The following is a 15,034-nucleotide window of genomic DNA, read 5'->3' on the forward strand; positions in this document are numbered from 1 at the left end:
AAATCTTGCAGATTTTTTTTTATAACTTTGGAAATTGTTAAAAATATTTTTAAGTATTCTTTAAGAATTAATTATTCAAAATAATAATATTTTTCATATTAAATTATTTTTTATATATTTTTAAATTTTAAAAATATTTTTAAAAATAATTCAAATGTTTTATCATTTTTTCTTAATTCCTGCAAAATAAAAAAATTACCCTAAAATCTTCCAGAATTTTTTTGAGGCTTTGAAAATTTTCTGAAATGTTTTTGAATATTCTCTTAGAATTAATTTTTCAAAATAAAAAGTAATTTTCAATTTTCCTAGGAATCGTCAGAAAAACTTTTTTATTATCATAAAACCTTTCACAATTCTTTAAAAAAACGTCTACATTTTTTATTCGAAATCTGCTCAAATCTACATTTTGTGAATAAAATTTAAATGATTCTTCAATTTTAAATCATTTTTGATATATTTTTTAAATTTTTAAATATTCAAAAATAATTTGAATTTTTCCTAAGATTTTATTTAAATCCTACTAATTCAAAAAATTGACTAAAATTTTGCAGAGTTTTTTTTTTGACAACTTTAGAAATTTTGATAAATGTTTTCAAATATTCCCTTACAATTAATTTTTAAACCTTTTCAAATTATTTTGGAATTATAGTAATGAATTATATTAACATTTTTTAATTATTTTTAAACCTAAAAATCCCGTCAAGTTCCTATAGTAATTCCTTAAAATAACTTCCTCCGAATTTTTTTGAACTCCCTTCATCTTCTTTAAAATCATTTAAAACCTGTCGAAATAGACTAAAACTAATTAAAATCCTTTGAATTCCTTAAAATATTTAATTTTTTTTTACATTTCCTGAATCTTTACAAATTTATTGAAATCTTTTTGAAATATTTTCAGTAACTCGCTTAACATTCTTTAAAGTCACTAAACTGCCTTTATATCTCTTGCAAATCATTCAATCTTTTTGGATTCTTTAAGAAATCATTGAAATATCTTGAAAATCATTCAGTTCTTCTGCATTCTTTTGAAATATTTTTAAATCATTAAAAATCTCGCGAATTTTCTTAAAACCACTTAAAGTCTTTTAAAACAACTTAAAGTCTATTTCATACATCTCTTTTTTATATGAAACTACTTAAAATCACTTAAAGTCTTGTAATATAAGACGTCGGCAATTTAGGCTACAACCTCAATTATGGCACACTATAATTTTTCTTGATGGATTGTCAAAATCGCCCACTTTCCCACTTGTCAAGAATAAAAATAAAAGAAATGGCTTTTCCTATCTTAAAAGCAAAGCTATATCACGATTTTTCATTTATTTTCGTCTAAAAAAAATTAATTTTAGTCAAACTCCTATCTAAACCGTGCTTTGCAGTCTAACTGATAAGAAGAGAAGAATAGAGAAAAATTAATATTTTCAGATATAAATGAAAGAGTGAGCATTTTTTAATTTTTTTAATGTGCTTATTTTCGATCAGGAAAAGTGCCCAACGAAAGAATAGGTTTATCTCCAAAATCAATTCTTTTTTATTTCCTTAACGATTGACTCTAGTATTATATTCCAACCAGGCGATTATATGTTCCACTTTTTTAATTCCTCTTAATCCGATCAATGGACACATCTCTCATGGTTATTCTTAATTCCATACTTAAATGATTTATTTTTAATTATTTTAATTCCTTCTAATCTGTCGACAAAATATGTGCACATGCATACCCAGTGGGCACAAAATTTGGCGACGTCTTTACGACATAGTTACGACATCTTTACGACAACTTTACGACATCCTGTGTCCATGTCGTTAAGGTGTCTTTAAGATATCGTAAAAATGTCTTATGATCTGACGATGTCTTTACGATATCGCAAAGACACCGAAACGACATAGACCTAGCATGTCGTAAAGACTTCGCCAAATTTTGTTCCCACTGGGAAGTTTCTATTAGCTCTTGTTGAATAAAAGTTTGGAAATTTAAATTTTTTGTCTGCCATAACGGTAGAATAATTTTCATTATAACATTTTATATTGTTTACATAAATTATATATTTAATAATATAATAAATAATAATAAATTAATTTAATAATGTTGTCCAAGGTAAACAAAATTAATTTATCTTTAAACAAAGCTATAAAAATATTTCTTTGACAATACTACAAATTATTTCTATTAACATAATCATTTTATATTTGTAACTGATCGATTTTCAAATACTTGAAAACTTGCGTGACACTATTTTTGATCTCCTAAGCAAAGATATTATAAAACTAGATGCGGCACCTCACTAGCGAAACTATAATAAGTTCCAAGAACTAAACAAATGCCATTAGTTAAACAGAGATGGAGATATCTCTGTCTCTTTCTAACCAATACATTTTTTTCTAGTCTCGCGAGGGCAGTAATTGCCCGAGGGTAAAATCTACTTTCGTCACGTGTTGCATGTAGTATTTTATTGCACTATCGACCGTGGCCATATTTTCGCCCTGAAAAGCGGGTCCAATGCATTTTTTATAGCTGTGTTCGCGCCTCGAATTTTGATCGATTAATTTTTATTTTCATACCGCAAATTTCACTTTCGCTCCGCAAATTTTACTTTCGCCCTGCTGATTTTATTTTCGCCCCGCTAATTTTACTTTCGCTCCGCTGATTTTACTTTCGCCCCGCTGATTTTACTTTCGCCCTGAAAATTAGGTTTGCGGGAAATATATGCTACTTTCGCCCCTATTTTCAGGGGCAAAAGATGCTCATTTCGGTCAATTGTGGAATAAACATAATATTATCATATATTGAAAGACTAAAGCTTTGCTACATACGATTGACGCAATTATTATCTCCCATGCATCGCCCCCACTTTTCTGCTTTCTTACGATCCGGAGGGGAATTGTCGGTTAAACTAATCCAACAGATGGCGTCACAAAAAGTAGGTCTGTCTTTTTCATTGAATTGCATTGAGAAAAAGCAAAAATAATTTAAAACTTGATGTTGTTTGGAAATAAACAAAAAAAAATATGTGAAAAAACAAGATTAACTATTATTAATTATTTAAAAAAGAAAAAGTCATGAAAATATGTAGTTTAATATGAATAAAATTTAATTTTGAGATACATTTTGAAAGCAGTTCGAACTTTATATTTTTGTGATTCTCTTTGCTCATACTATTGATTTTATTAATTGTTAAAGTTAAAAAGAAATTATTTTTTGTTACAATTATTAATGTAGCCAATGAAATAATTAATAGTATTAAAGACCTCAGTGACAAAAATACATAAAACATATACATGATCAGAAGAATTAATAAAAAATATATGACATATCTCAAATATGAATATAAAAATAATTAAAAAATGTAAGACTACTATTAATATAATTTATATATTTAGAATATATATATATATTAAAATTCACTTTTTTCGTTCAGATGGACGCTCGGAACTTTTGTCTTCTCTATTTGTTTATTAATAATTTTTCTACTCAAAGTATAAAAAAACTGAAATTTTTTTTTACACTGGAAATGTTTTAAGCTGTTGGACTGCTAGACACAACAATATTTGAGATGTTAACAATAACCATTGTTATAAATAATTCTCGTGACAAAATATTCAAGTGTAAGGTTTTATCAAAATTTTGATTTTCTTTAATCGCTACAATGGCTACGGGCATTCCTAAAAAATGTATCTTTTATCATATTAAGTGGAATATAACAACTTACACGTTTATAAACAATTTACATAAAAAATTTCCCAATACAAAATCTTTTGACAATAACCCACCGACTTGGCCATTAAAGAAAATTTAAATTTGATAAAACCTTGAGTTTAAATATTTTGCCAGAAGAATTGTTAATAACAGTGGTTATTGTGACCTCTTCTAATATTTTTGTGACTAGCAGTCCTTCGTCGAATAGTTTAAAACATTTCCAGTGCAAAAAAATTTTCTATGCGAAAGGGCCAACATTAAAAATTTGTTTATCTAATTTATTTACTAAAATTTAAATTGTTATATTTTATCAAATATTATTAAATATTTATTATTTTAAAGAATACCTGAAGTCTTTCTGGCCATTGAAGGAAATTATAATTTGAAAAATCTCAAATTCTAATATTTTTCCACAAAAATTGTTTATCACAGTGATTATTATAAACTTTTAAATTATTTTTGTTATTAAATGTCATTCCTACATTAATGGGAAGCACGTTTAGCAAAAAAAAAAAAAATAATTTCACCGATAATAAGACTTTGTTCATACTTTGACTGAAAAAGTTATTAATAAAAAAATAGATGAGATAAAAGTTCGGAGAATCAAGATCTATAGAATTTAATAATCTTTAATTTAAAACAGAGAAATTAAAAATCTCAAAAAAATTGAAGGCTCTGGACATTTTTGAATGAAAAAAGGGCATTTCCTCCAACTGTGCGTCATGAGTACAATACGTTTGTTGATAGATTTTAATAGTTTATAGTCTGTTTATTTTAGAAATGAGATTTGCAATAATATAATTAACTACTTAATTCAAAACCTCCTTTAAATTTAAATGTTTCAATAAAATTATTAGGGGCTGAATGCAGCGAGAAAAAAGCTTTCAAGATGGAGCAACAAATAAATTATTGAAAATGATATTTGGTTCAATTTCAATAAATATATACATTATATTGAATAATATTAAATCTATTTTCTCATTTATCATTCGTGTTATTTACTTTTTACCAAATGATTCCCTGAAACACTTTAATTACAATTACCACTACTTTTTAAAAATATTTCCTACAAAACTTGAAACTGTTAAGATTTTAAAGGTACAAAGATTCTTTACATTGCAACTTAAGTTGTAGACTTACATATTTTAATTATTATTATATTTATATTGGATATAAGTAATATATTTTTTATTAATTCTTCTGATCATGTATATGTTTTCAATATTTCTGTCATTGGGATCTTAAATATTATTAATTTTTTCATTAGCTACATTAATAATTTCAAAATTAAATAATTTTGTTTAACTAGAACAAATAATAAAATCAATAATATCAGCAAAATAAATCATATAAATATGAAGTTCGATCTGCTTTTAAAATGCATCTCAAAATTAAATTTTATTCATATTAAACTACAAATTTTATATGACTTTTTCTTTTTTTAAATAATTAATAATAGTCACTCTCATTTTTTCAAATATTTTTTTTTGTTTATTTGCAAACAGCATAAAGTTTTTAATTATTTTAGCTTTTTCCTAATGCAATTCAATGAAAAAGACAGACCTACTTTTTGTGGCGCCATCTGTTGGATTAGTTTGACCGACATTTCCCCTCCGGGTCGTAAGAAAACTACTAAACATACACATTCACGGTCGAGGCTGGGGGCTGATTGATATATAGGTTTTGACCCTCAGCATGCAGACATCTTACTATATGACGTCACTTCAAATGCCTTAATCTGCGCAAATCGATTGCGCGTTGAAAGAAATTTTTCAAATCCGCAATTGCACGTGCATTCTTTCTTAATTTTTCGAGAGCACTGTGAGTGACAGAAAATATTAAACGTGATGGCTGTTCCGAATTTGGAAAGCCTTTACAAGAAAGCTGAGATGGCGGTAAGTTTTTTTAGTAATCGGAACTTCAAAAATACGACGGTTTTTATATAAAATTACTGTTTTATCCTGCAAAACAAATTTTAAGGTTAGGTTTCTTTTTTTTTTTAAATCTTTATCAGGAGGGGGATATAGAAGTACTAAAAAAAGAAATTTTGACGCTTAATGATTTATTAAAAAAAAGAGGCCCTGATGCTTCTGAATATTCCAATGAAGAATTAGAGAAATTACAGGAGGACAATTCAAAATTGCAACAGGAAAATGTCAAACTAAAACACCGTATTGCCATCTTGAAGAGGGTGAGTTTTTTATTAATAATTTTTTTTTTCATTTTTCAAATAGTAATTTACTATACTTATATGATTGAAAATTATTTATTATTATTTTTGTTGGTAAATACTGTAAAAAATGTAAAGTGTTACATTTTTTTCAAATGTTGACATTCTAGGATTTTCATTAATCTTGCACATGATTTGTTTATTGTATTTTTAATGTTATAACAATAACTAGTGTGATCAAGTGAACAACAATAGATCATTTTTCAACAAATAATTGTTTAATTTTCTACTTAAATATTAAAATTTTCTTTTAAAAAACGGATTTTGAACAAAATATTTTAATTTTCAATAAGAAAAATAAATTTTTAACAAAAGTAGTTCAACCGATTAGTTTAATTTTTAACAAAAACATGAATTTTCTTCCAAAATAAATGATTTCTCAACGAAAAATATAATAGTTGATATTATTTCAACAAAATAGTAAATTTTTCACCAAAGAGATTAATCTCTATTAAAAAAATTCAATAAAATAATTAATTTTTTAGCTATACCTAAACTTGCATTTTTATTCAAGAAGGATGAAATTTCTACCAAAATAGATAAATTTTTATATCGAAAAGAGAAATTTTCTACACCTATATTTTAATTTTTATGCAAAAAAAAGATTTTTATTTGACTTTTCAACATCAAGTTATGATTTTAAAATAAGAATGGAATTTTCTATAAAGATTCTTGAATTTTTAACCCGAAAAGACGAATTTTTAATAAAACAGTTGAATTTTCAAAAAAAAAGGATGATTTTTTTAAACAAAATTGATGAATCTTTAAACAAAAAGTTTCATTTTCATCTAAGAAAGATGAAATTTCTGCTAAAAAAGATGAATATTTAAATCAAAAAGACAATTTTTCAAAAAATAAAGTTAAATTTTTACCTAAAAAAGGTTTTAGTTGATTTTAAGACCAAAATACGAATTTTGAACACGAAAATTTTCTAAAAAATAGTCGATTTTTTAACCTAAAATGATGACAAACAAATTTTTTTTTATCCAAACAGTTGCATTTTTATCCAAAAAGGTGCGTTTTCTACTAAAATCGATGAATTTTTTCATAAAAACAGAAATTTTAAAATAAATAGATGAATTTTCATCCAAACAAAAATTTTAATTTTACTTTTCAGTATTAAAATATGATTTTTTTAAACAAAATTGTTAAATCTTCAAACATTTTTATCTAAAAAAAAAATCAAATTTCTGCTGAAATAGATGAATTTTCAAATAAAAAATATAACTTTTTTTTAAAAAGTTAAATTTTTACCTGAAAAAGGTTTTAGTTGAAATTCATGTATTTTATTTTAAAAAATCATTCCTTTTTGTTGAAAATTCATCTATTTTCTTGTAAATTTGTCTTTTGTTGTTGCCTAAAATTAACCTTTTAGATTGAAAATTCAACTATTAGATTTAAAATTCACGTATTTTGTTAAAAATTATTCTTTTTTTTTTTTGTTACAAAAAATTAATATTTTTGAAATTTCATGTCTTCGGTTGAAAATTATTATTATTATTTTAATTGAAATCAATTTCTTTAATTAAAAGTTTAAATATTTAATTGTTTGTCGATTTTTATAACAGAAATTAAATTTTTTGGTTTAAAATTCATCGGTTTGTTTTAAAATTTAACCGTTTCGTTAAAAATTAATTTTATTCGGTTAAAAACATGTTTTTCAAATTTCAGAGTCTACTATTCTATTTTTTTTGCTTAAGAATTTATATTATATACTAAATTTGGCGCCATCTATTGGCTGCTTATCCAACCTATATTACGTAAAATGTTGAAGTGTCGGTCCACAAACAAACCTATACCGACATCTGTTGGAAAATTATGGCGTACACAAATACAAACATTTAATTCGCAATAAAAAAAATATTGAGGTAAATAAATGAGATAAAAAGTATCCTATCCTTTAAGTTGGACCAAATTGCACGCAGTATGCAAAATTTCATCAAGATCGGTTAAGTAGTTTTGGAGTTTAGTGGTGACAAACATCGTCACACGGGATTTTTATTTATAAAATAATTTCAAAACGTTTCAATCAATTTCAGGGGATTTTAAGGGGCTACAAAGGATACCGAAGTTAAACACTTATTTCTTGAATCTAAAAATAATGTATTATATGATTTGTAAAAAAAATTGTTCAAGCTGAAAATTGATCTATTTTGTTGAAAAATCGTCTTTTCTAAATCAAAATTTAGCCTTTTTACTTAAAAATTCATCTATTAGTTTGAAAATTCGATTAAAAATTGAAATATTTGTTTCAAGATTCTTTTTTTTTTCAAATGAATCTTATTTTGATAAAAAATTAATATTTTTGTCTAAAAATTCATTGTTTTGGTTTAAATTACTTTTTCAAATTAAAAATTAACTTTGAAACTAAAAATTTAATTACATTTGTTGCCGATTTTCTTGCGGCATTTAAATTTTTGGTAGAAAATTAATTTGCTAGCTTGAAAATTTAATTATTTCGTTAAAAATGTATTTTATTTCGTTAAAAATTTATTTCTCTAACTGAAAATTAAATTATTTGGTTGTAATTTCAGTTATTTTGTTAAAAATTTTTTTAACTTTAGAAAATCTGTCTTTTTTGTGAAAATTATTCTTTTTTGGTAGAAAATTAATATTTTTGACTGAAAATTCATTTTTTTAATAAAAATTTAGTCTTTTCTTGTAATATTAGCCTTTTTGATGAAAAAACTATTTCGATTGAAAATTCAAGCGTTGCAAATAAAGTCATTCTTTTAGTCGAAAATGCATCAGTTAAAATGAAAATTGAACTATTTGGTTGAAAATCCGTTTTTTTAGAATTAAATTTTTCAACTGTAAGTTTAACTTTTCTATTTTTGTGTAGAATTTTAATATTTTTTAGTGGAAAATTGAAGTATTTGTTTCAAAATTCATTTATTTGTAATGTTTTGCTCTTTTATAAAAAAATTATTAAAATGCCCTGATATGCTTTAAGATTTGGTAAAATATTTCGGTATCCTTTGTAGCCCCTTAAAATCCCCTGAAATTGATTGAAACGTTTTGAAATTATTTTATAAATAAAAATCCCGTGTCACGATGTTTGTCACCACTAAACTCCAAAACTACTTAACCGATCTTGATGAAATTTTGCATACTGCGTGTAATTTGGTCCAACTTAAAGGATAGGATACTTTTTATCTCATTTATTTACCTCAATATTTTTTTTATTGCGAATTAAATGTTTGTATTTGTGTACGCCATAATTTTCTAACAGATGTCGGTGTAGGTTTGTTTGTGGACCGACACTTCAACATTTTACGTAATCTAGGTTGGATAAGCAGCCAATAGATGGCGCCAAATTTAGTATATAATATAAATTCAACTTAGTATAACTGAGCTACAGCAACGCGTGTCTGTGGCTGCTAGTAGTTAATAAAAAGTCTTTTTTTTTTTTAAATTCACCTTTTTCAGACAGTGGAAGTGTACAAAGAGAAAGAATTTGCTAGAGAATCTTCAAATTCGAACGCCCTAATTTGTATCGAAGATGCTCTTTACAATCTTTTCGAAAAAGCAATCGTTGCTGCATATCCTGAGATTCCGGATCCTCCAGTTGATATAAATATCACAGGAAAGAATCCCAAATTTGGCGATTACCAATGCAATAGTGCTATGTCTCTTTCACAGTATTTCAGAAAACAAGGTACAATACATTTTCCATCGAAGCTATTTAACCCTTGCTTACTACTCTTGGGTCTACTGGACCCAACGACCTTTTGTAATTAAATTTTAAGTGCCCAAATGCAATGCGAGCGGGTCTTTTGCAACATTCGTCGATAGTTGAAGAGTTTAACTACCCTTCAGGACGTTTAGCATGACGCTGGGACCATTAGTTTATTTTTAGCAGCTGTTTAAAAATTGAGTTGGGTCATTTGGACCCAAGTGTGTTAAGTACGTGCAAAAATGATTTTTGGAGTCAATTTTTTTAGCGTATATTGACATCAGATTGAATCCTTCATTCATTCCTCGAAATAAATATACTTTTTGAAAGATCGACTGAACTTAATATGAAAAATTAAAAAAGTTATGAATTTTTTAAATGAAAATAGTCATTTTTTGAACTTGCGACATTTTCAAGCAAAAATATTCAATAACTTTTTGTTTTTTTATATCGATTTTTTCGCCTGGGTCTATTGGACCCATGTGGGGTAAGCGTGTTACTCCATTGAAGTGTGGTAACCAAGGGTTAAAATAAAAGTGAATTTATAATTTAAAAATATTTCTCGGCTTTTGAAGCTCCCTTTCTCTATGGTTCTCCATGAATTTTTTCAAGGCAAAATCGTCCCTGCTCGCGATATCGCGAATAATATAGTTGCTCAACTTTCGGACTCGCCACTTGTCGCGAAAGTGGATGTCGCTGGAGCAGGATTTATAAATATTTTCCTAAAAAAGGAGTTCGGACTGACGTCTCTGACGAATCTGGTGAAGGCTGGGAGAGTCTCGCCGCCGCCATGTACACGAAAGAAGAGGATCGTCGTGGACTTTTCGAGTCCCAATATCGCAAAAGAGATGCACGTTGGACATTTGCGATCGACGATTATCGGCGACAGTATATCTCGTCTTCTAGAATATTTGGGTCACGATGTGCTCAGACTGAATCACATCGGCGATTGGGGAACTCAATTCGGAATGTTGATCGCTCATCTGCAGGACAGATTTCCGAATTACCTGACCGTCTCGCCCCCTATTTCGGATCTGCAAGTAAGAAAATTCACATAACAAAATAATAGTACCAGGGTGGCAATTTGACCGAAAAAAAAAAAAAAAAAAACAGGAAAACGACCGGGAATTTTATCAACCGGGAAATGACCGGGAATCTTATTGACCTTGAAATAATTGGGGAAAAAACAGGGAAATGGCAAGGAATTTTATGGACCATAAAAAACAGGAAAATAACCGGGAATTTCATTGACCGGGAAATGGCCGGAGATTTTATTAGCCGGGAAAAACAGATAAATGACCGGGAATTTTATTGAGCAGCGAAAGAAGGAAAATTACAAGGAATTTTAGTGACCGGCAAAAAACAGGAAAATTACTGGGAATTTTATTAACCGGGAATTTTATCGACCTGGAAAAAAAAGGGAAACGAACGAGAATTACATTGACCGGGAGAAAACAAGGAAATGGCCGGGAATTTTATTAACTTGGAAATTACCGGGAATTTTATTAACCGGGAAAAACATAGAAAGGCCCGGGAATCTTATTGACCGGGGGAAAAAAAGGGAAATGACCAAGAATTTTATTAACTGGGATTTTTATTACCGAAAAAAAAAACATAGAAATGACCGGGAAAAAATGTGAAATGACCAAGCATTTTATTGACTGGAAAATGACCGTGGATTTTTTGGGCCGGGAAATAAATGAATTTTATTAACCGGGAAAACATAGAAATGAGCGGGGAAATGATCGGGATAAAGTATGAAATGGCCAAGAATTTTATTAACTGGGAAATGACATGGAAAACAGGAAAATGACCGGGAATTTTATAAACTGGGAAATGACCGGGAATCTTATTGACCTTGAAATAATTGGGGAAAAAACAGGGAAATGGCAAGGAATTTTATGGACCATAAAAAACAGGAAAATAACCGGGAATTTCATTGACCGGAAAATGGCAGGAGATTTTATTAGCCGGGAAAAGCAGATAAATGACCGGGAATTTTATTGAGCAGCGAAAGAAGGAAAATTACAGGGAATTTTAGTGACCGGCAAAAAACAGGAAAATTACTGGGAATTTTGTCGACCGGGAAAAACAAGGAAATGACCGGGAATTTTATTGATCGTGAAAAAAGAGGAAAATTACTGGGAATTTTATTAACCGGGAATTTTATCGACCTGGAAAAAAAAGGGAAATGAACGAGATTTACATTGACCAGGAGAAAACAAGAAAATGGCCGGGAATTTTATTAACCGGGAAAAATATAGAAAGGCCCGGGAATCTTATTGACCGGGAGAAAAAGGGAAATGACCAAGAATTTTATTAACTGGGAGTTTTATTACCGAAAAAAAACATGGAAATGACCGGGAAAATATGTGAAATGACCAAGAATTTTATTGACTGGAAAATGACCGTGGATTTTGTGGGCCGGGAAATAAATGAATTTTATTAACCGGGAAAACATAGAAATGATCGGGAAAAAGTGTGAAATGGCCAAGAATTTTATTAACTGGGAAATGACCGGAAATTTTGTTGACCGGGAAAGGATCGAGAATTTTATTGACATGGAAAACAGGAAAATGACCGGGAATTTTATAAACCGGGAAATGACCGGGAATCTTATTGACCTTGAAATAATTGGGGAAAAACAGGGAAATGGCAAGGAATTTTATGGACCATAAAAAACAGGAAAATAGCCGGGAATTTCATTGACCGGAAAATGGCCGGAGATTTTATTAGCCGGGAAAAACAGATAAATGACCGGGAATTTTATTGATCAGCGAAAGAAGTAAAATTACAGGGAATTTTAGTGACCGGCAAAAAACAGGAAAATTACTGGGAGTTTTGTCGACCGGGAAAAACAAGGAAATGACCGGGAATTTTATTAATCGGGAAAAAAGAGGAAAATTACTGGGAATTTTATTAACTGGTAAATAACCGGGAATTTTATCGACCTGGAAAAAAGAGGGAAATGAACGAGAATTACGTTGACCGGGAAAAAATAAGGAAATGACAGGGAATTTTATTAACCGAAAAAAACATAGAAATGACCGGGAAAAAAGAAGAAATGACCAAGAATTTTATTAAATAGAAAATGACCGTGAATTTTGTGGGTCAGGAAATGAATGTGAATCTTATTGACCGGGAATTTTATTAATCGGGAAAACATAGAAATGAGCGGGTAAAAGATCGGGAAAAAGTATGAAATGGCCAGGAATTTTACTAACTGAGAAATGATTGGAAATTTTGTTGAAATTTTGTTGACCGGGAATTTTATTAACCGAAAAAAACGTAGAAATGACCGGGAAAAAATGTGAAATGGCAAAGAATTTTATTAACTGGAAAATGAACGAGAAATGAGTGAGAATTTTATTACAGTTGAATATTTCTTATATTAATCGAAAATTCATTAGTTTTGTTGAAAAATAATTTTGTTTATCTGAAAATCTTACTATTCCATTTTTTATTAAAAATTGACCGTTTCTAGTTAAAAATTTAACAATTTGGATATAAATTTGTCTGTTTTAATTGAAAATACATTCATTTTGTTAAAAATTCACATATGTTCCAGTAAAATATTCATAATTTTAGTTGAAAATTAATCTTTCAGGTTAGAAATAAATTTACTCGGTTGAAAAATAAATTTGTTTGTTAGAAATTATTTTTAATTTTATTGAAGATTTATCATTTAAATTAAAAATTCAGTTCTTTGGTTGTGAAACAAACTATTTTATTGAAATATTGTTTCTTTTTTGATTGAAAAATATTTTTTTTTACTGAAAATACTATTCCAGTTCGATATTTCATAATTTCAGTTAAAAACTCATTTTTTTGCTTAAACATTCATTTTTTGGCTGAATATTTAAATCTTCAATTTTTGGTTGAAAAACAATTTTTTTATACGAAAATTTATCTTTTTTGTTTAAAGGTTGATTTTCTTAACTTAAAACTTAATTATTTAAGTTTTGGATGACAATTGATCTTTTTTAGTAAAAATTATTATTATATATATATATTTTTTTTTTTGAAGATTCAACTATTTTAATTGAGGATACTTTGTTTTAGTTGAAAATTCATCAGTTTGGTTGAAAATTAATTTCTGTAACTGAAAATTTAACTTTTTTCATTTTTTGCCGACAATTATGTGTTTTTTTTTTCTATTTCAAAATTCAATAAATTTGAATGAAAATTTGTCGTTTTTAAAAATTATTGGCTAAATATTCCAATATAGTATTATTCCATTAATAGTATTTCCAATTTGATTTGAAAATTCATCACTTTGTTCGAAAATGTAACTATTTTTTTTTAAGTTAGTTTTTTGTGCGGAAAATAATTTTTTTAACTGAAAAATTGAACTTATTTTAATTGAAAATTCCATAGTTTTAGTTTGAACTTGAAGATTCATTGTTAAGTTGCAAAGTCTTAGGTTTTGTTTTTCAATTAATTTGTTTAACTAATAATCTTACTATTCCATTTTCGGTTGAAAATTATTATTTTTTTATTTCAAAATTCAACTATTTGGTTGAAAATTTATCTTATTAAATAACAAATTCAACTATTTCGTTAAAATTCACGTATTTTGCTGATAAATGGTATTTTTTTAGTAGAAAATTAATCTTTTTACTTGAAAATTCATTTCTATGTTTAAAAATGGAAGTATTTCAGTTAAAAAATTTACAATTTTAGTTAAGTCATCTTTTTGGTTTAAAATTACACTATTGCAGTTAATGATTCATAATTTTATTTAAAAATTAATTAATTTTGTAAGGACGTTTAGAATAAACGTCATTATTTAAAATAAATTTTTTAGTTTTGCTCAAAAAAATAGGAACATGTTACTTTTAGTTGACCGGAAAAATGAAAAACTTGACCGGGAAAAACCGGGAATTTGACATCGTTTGCTGGATCGCCACCCTGAGTACAATACAGCTAAAGGGCTCATTAAACGCAATATACGTGTAACACGTATACTTTTTGCAGGGCTTTTACAAGGAATCGAAACTGAGGTTCGACGAGGACAAGGATTTTAAAAATAGGGCCTACAGTTGTGTCGTCAAATTACAGGCTCACGATCCTGATATTATAAAAGGCTGGCAATTAATTTGTGATGTTTCTAGGAAAGGTGATAGTAGTAGCAATATTTATATTGATATGCCTTTTATTTTAAAAAAAAGAACAAGCAGATGGAGCGAAAGGATAATTCACAAAATCAGCCGATCATATATTTTAAAATATTCCACGTTATTTTATAAAATTTCTGAGGATTTCAATGATTTTATTACATTTTACAGGATTCCGGGAAATATCAGGGTGTTTACCCTATCTGGAAAACCGGGAATTGTCAGGGAATTTTTATATACCTGGAAATGTCAAGGATTTTTTTTTGGGAGCGTGCTTCATTTATTTTATTTTTTCAAATTGTGATATCAAATTA

The 15,034-nt window shown here is 27.6% G+C and overlaps 1 protein-coding gene across 3 annotated transcripts in view; it reads left to right on the forward strand.

Moving 5' to 3' along the window:
• Positions 1–5,484: 5,484 nt before the first annotated feature.
• The window catches only part of LOC117167876 (arginine--tRNA ligase, cytoplasmic), a 24,969-nt gene continuing 15,419 nt past the window's right edge, over positions 5,485–15,034 (forward strand). For 2 of the 3 annotated variants that reach the window (XM_033353105.1, XM_033353106.1), the window contains exons 1-5: positions 5,485–5,592; positions 5,712–5,888; positions 9,357–9,585; positions 10,216–10,643; positions 14,581–14,722. In XM_033353105.1, coding sequence (XP_033208996.1) covers positions 5,545–5,592; positions 5,712–5,888; positions 9,357–9,585; positions 10,216–10,643; positions 14,581–14,722 — 1,024 coding nt within the window. In that variant the 5' untranslated portion in view covers positions 5,485–5,544. The remainder of the gene's footprint in view (positions 5,593–5,711; positions 5,889–9,356; positions 9,586–10,215; positions 10,644–14,580; positions 14,723–15,034) is intronic. The other variant, XM_033353107.1, reaches the window with a different exon arrangement.

The sequence above is a fragment of the Belonocnema kinseyi genome, chromosome 2 (assembly GCF_010883055.1).
Source record: "Belonocnema kinseyi isolate 2016_QV_RU_SX_M_011 chromosome 2, B_treatae_v1, whole genome shotgun sequence".
Taxonomy (NCBI): domain Eukaryota; kingdom Metazoa; phylum Arthropoda; class Insecta; order Hymenoptera; family Cynipidae; genus Belonocnema; species Belonocnema kinseyi.